At 49.7% G+C, this 3,957-nt stretch overlaps 2 protein-coding genes across 2 annotated transcripts; both read left to right on the top strand.

The window, feature by feature from the left end:
- LOC8079435 (30S ribosomal protein S21, chloroplastic) lies at nucleotides 228-2,226 on the top strand. Its single transcript, XM_002453393.2, has 2 exons — nucleotides 228-698; nucleotides 1,929-2,226. The coding sequence occupies exons 1-2, from the start codon at nucleotides 385-387 to the stop codon at nucleotides 2,029-2,031; spliced, it is 417 nt and encodes a 138-aa protein (XP_002453438.2). The 5' UTR covers nucleotides 228-384; the 3' UTR covers nucleotides 2,032-2,226.
- LOC8079434 lies at nucleotides 2,599-3,088 on the top strand. The gene has a single exon (XM_002453392.2). The coding sequence runs from the start codon at nucleotides 2,688-2,690 to the stop codon at nucleotides 2,931-2,933; it is 246 nt and encodes an 81-aa protein (XP_002453437.2). The 5' UTR covers nucleotides 2,599-2,687; the 3' UTR covers nucleotides 2,934-3,088.

Here is a 3,957-nt window from a genome sequence, read left to right as displayed (position 1 = left end):
TATTAAAATTGATGGCTATCCAAATAGAAAAATAGGTGGTGTGTTATAGGTAGTACTGCTGCAGATGCTCTAAATGTGTGTGGACATGGTCCATTAGCCAAAACATGTGCTTCACTAAAATGGTTTGAATTTTAAAATACTGAACACAGCTAGAAGAGATATATAGGATGAAAAAAAATACGGCTGCTAACTCTTAACCTGCTGTTCCCTCCAAAATACACAAAAATAAATAAGAGGATAAGCCAAGCCTTCACTGTTTTCCCCACCGTCTCCCTCCCTCCCTCCCCTCCCTGCTTCCTCAGCCTCTCATCCTATCCAAGAAGGCAAGAACCCGACACAGGAACTCGCAGCAGCCGTTAGCGCCAGCCGAAGCAGGCCGCAGCCATGGCCGCCCCCGCAACGACGACCTCCCTGCTGAGCACGCTGCCGCAGCTCTCGTCGTTCTCGGGGAAGAGCTCGCCTCCGTCCGTGGTGCACGTGGCGCGCCGGGCGCCGACGGCGGTGGTGGCTGCCAAGGGGTACAATGTGCAGATCCTGGTGGACGAGAACGAGGGGGAGGAGTCCATCTTCCGCCGGTTCCGGCGGGAGGTGATGCGCGCCGGCGTGCTGCAGGAGATCAAGCGCCGCCGGAGGTACGAGAGTAAGACGGACGAGAAGAAGCGCAAGGCGCGCGAGGCCGGACGCCGCAACCGCCGCAGGTATGAGATGAACATGGCTGCGCTCTGGCTCGCTTTTCCTGATGCTATAGCGTATAGCCTATATAGACCAATCGAGCTAGTCGTCCATGGATTGGATAGGAGAGTACGGATTCCTTCAGGATGATGTGAGCACTGTGCAGTGCCCCTGTGCTTTCTTGTCGTTGGTGGTGGAAGTGGAACCAGCTATTCTTGAAATCAATATCCCTGCCACTGCCATCAGTTACGTTTTTGGCACGCTTTAGAACCTTCAATGTTCACACATGCTTTGGAATGCAGACATGCAGTTGCGATTGAAACTGGGACTCACAATTTGATTTTGATGTAGTTGATAGTATGAATTATGGAAAGGTTTTCGATCGGGCGTTTGCCGATTTCACAAAAGTTTGTTGCATGCCTTGAGCCCTTGACAGTGTTTCATGGGCAAGTAAAAACTACAAAATTTCTTTAGTATTTCGCTGCACCAGTAAATGCAAGAACTTGACTTGAAAGTCTTGTTGGCTATTTGCACGAAATAGAGTCGGGCTGTTTTCCTTCCTTGTTTGTAGTACACTGGTGCAGTCATGTTTGCAGCAAATAGAGAGAAAGTTGTTTCCTGCCTGGTTGGTAGTACTAATGCAGTCATATGTGCACAAAACAGAGCTATTTCCTGCCTTGTTGGTGCTTGGTAATACTGATGCAGTCATTTGCGGTAACACATGTTCTTAATTATTAGTTTTGTTGGTGTCGTATGGTGGATGAGTCATGAGTGGATGTTGATTGGATTTCAGTATTGATAACGAATAGTTTTTCTTAGGGAAATGAATTGATAGTTTAATTTGAGCCACACCACACATGAAAGTTGAGCTTGAATGATCTTCCTAACCTTGCAAATTTTTTTTTTTCGAAAACGTGCCGAAGGCTCGTATTTCTTTAAGGAGAAAAAGGTTCAAAACACTCCTGAGGTAACCGTGAGCGAGATGCACCGGGTTACAACAGGTCACACGAACACAAATCACCGGCTTAACGGTGCAGCTGTAGGAGAAAACTAAGCACAAACTAGTTGGCGCTACAGAAGAAGAACGCGAGAAGTCCGCTACGCGAGCACCGCGAACGGCGGCGTGAGCTTGCTGTAGCCGGCCGAGATGCAGGCCTCGGCCTCGCTCCGAATTCGAAGCAGCACCTGGGAGCATTTAGCTCCTCCATCAAAAGTCCAATCTAACTTGCATACTTTTTGTGCCGAAAACCTTGCAGGCGTATGATGGATGAGCCAAGGTTCCCAGAAGAAGACGCTGACGCAACCTCAAAGGCTCGGGACGAGGACGATGACAACTGGGAGATCGATGGCATCCTGTGAAACAAAAACAACGCAATGTCCATAAGCTCACAACGTCCAGATGCACAGACCCGGCAAATTTGAGTTCTTTTTGGCCCCAGTACGTAAGACGCAAACCGTATGAGCGTGTTCAATTCCACCTCAATTGTTACAAACAGTTGCAATGTACAACTAAATTTTAGCAAATGCAGCATCCTCCGATTCCTTTCAGTTTCATTCCCTGAGCTCTTGTGCCGAGTGTGTGTTTGAAATCCTACTCTTGTGTCCGTTCCAGGCTTCCAGCATCCTTGTTTAGCTTGTGTTCATGAAAGTTCAGAATCTGATGAAGATAACAGTATCTCTGCAAATGGACAACCTGGAATGTACTGCTTGATTCGCGCCAGGTTCACTGTCTGTCCCAAAAATAGCACAGTGCTAACTATAGTAACGTCTGGGCAGGCGGTTCGGTTGGTTGCTCGCGAGAGGCGCCTCCGTGACACCCGGTCGCCATGCAACCGCGGAGGCCGCGCGCAGCCACTCCATTGCCGCCTTTTAGAGCACCCCCGGCTGCACCACCGTCGCCTCGCCAAAGTCCGCAAGGGACCTCCGTGTGCTTGCGATTGCACCGGCGTCTACTGCGACCTTGCGAAAAAGCTTTCCGTGTGAGCGTGTCTGCCTGTCTGACATCGTCGATCTCCATGACGACGACGACCCCGCGCGTGTGGCTGCTCGCCATGGCGCTGGCGCTCGCCTGCGTGCTGCTCGTCAGGTCCGCCGACGCCGCCGAGTACGGGTGCAACCCGGCCACGGACAAGACGTGCAAGCCCGAGGGCATGGGGGTGGTGCTGCCGGGCGGCGGCATTGACCTCGACGGCGACGGCGACGAGGACGAGCTGCCGCAGTTCGAACCCCACCTCACGATCCTCGGCCATGCCCGAGAGTAGTTGGTCGATCGTCCGCGTTACGTGTCTCAGCCGATCTACTGGACGACATGATGTACTGTCACATTTGCCTTGTAATTTCTGTTGTTAATTTGAGGGCGAGAGTAATTAAATGAGCATATGATGGTAATTTATTCAATGTGTATTATTTGTTCAAACTTGAAAGTGCACTGACCACTACGGGAAACAGCAACGCTACCGAGGGTCATTTATTTTGCCGAGGGCCGGATTTCGGACACTCGGCAAATGATATTTTTGCCGAGGGCCAGTCCTCGGCAAAGAACGACCTTCGGCAAAGGCTTCTTCGCCGAGGGCCAGGCCCTCGGCAGATAAAAGCCCTCGGTCAAGGCCCATCTTTGCCGAGGGCCGGCCCTCGGCAAAGAAGGGGCGCTCGGCGGTGTGGGTCCAGAGTAACGGCGGCTCTGGGCGTTAGGCATTGCCGAGCGCCCGTAGTTAAGCCCTCGGCAAAGCTCTGCCGGAGGTCATGCTTTGCCGAGGGCCCGCCAGCCTGCCCTCGGCAACTCCTCTCTTTGCCGAGGGTCTGGAGTGGGCCCTCGGCAAATTTTTTTTTGTTTTTTTGGATCCATGTTTTTTTTCTTTCTGTGGCACACCTACACTATTCTTAAGTACATGCCAAAGTTTGGTTCATTTTGAATTAACTTTGGTATATTTTTTGGATTTTTTGAATTTGTTGAATTTTTCGACAAATTTCAAATTCAAACTACAGGTGCATTAAATAATAGTATTTAATTATTTCAATCATAACATTCATGATTGTTAGTGCATTTGCAGGCCGTATGCAGAAAGCCACATGAAATATCGAACGTTTACCCCCCGAAACATGTGGACCAAGTTGCGTGAAATCGTTTTTTTGAATATATAAAATGAACCCAAACTCAGAAAATCTCGAAACTTGGCGACATAACATGTTATCACATGTGGATGCTATGATAAAAATTTAAAAAAATTCCGAGTCTGTGGTAACGTCTGGTGCACAAAACCCAAACATCTCACATGTGAGTAGTTA

Source organism: Sorghum bicolor, chromosome 4 (assembly GCF_000003195.3).
Source record: "Sorghum bicolor cultivar BTx623 chromosome 4, Sorghum_bicolor_NCBIv3, whole genome shotgun sequence".
Lineage (NCBI taxonomy): Eukaryota > Viridiplantae > Streptophyta > Magnoliopsida > Poales > Poaceae > Sorghum > Sorghum bicolor.
Note: the sequence above shows the minus strand (reverse complement) of the source record. Positions and strands in the feature narration are given on the sequence as shown.

Coding starts and splice junctions, on each gene's coding strand:
- LOC8079434 (XM_002453392.2), top strand. CDS start 2,688: ATGACGACGACGACCCCGCGCGTGTGGCTGCTCGCCATGGCGCTGGCG.
- LOC8079435 (XM_002453393.2), top strand. CDS start 385: ATGGCCGCCCCCGCAACGACGACCTCCCTGCTGAGCACGCTGCCGCAG. Junction 699..1,928: donor GGACGCCGCAACCGCCGCAG/GTATGAGATGAA, acceptor AAAACCTTGCAG/GCGTATGATGGATGAGCCAA.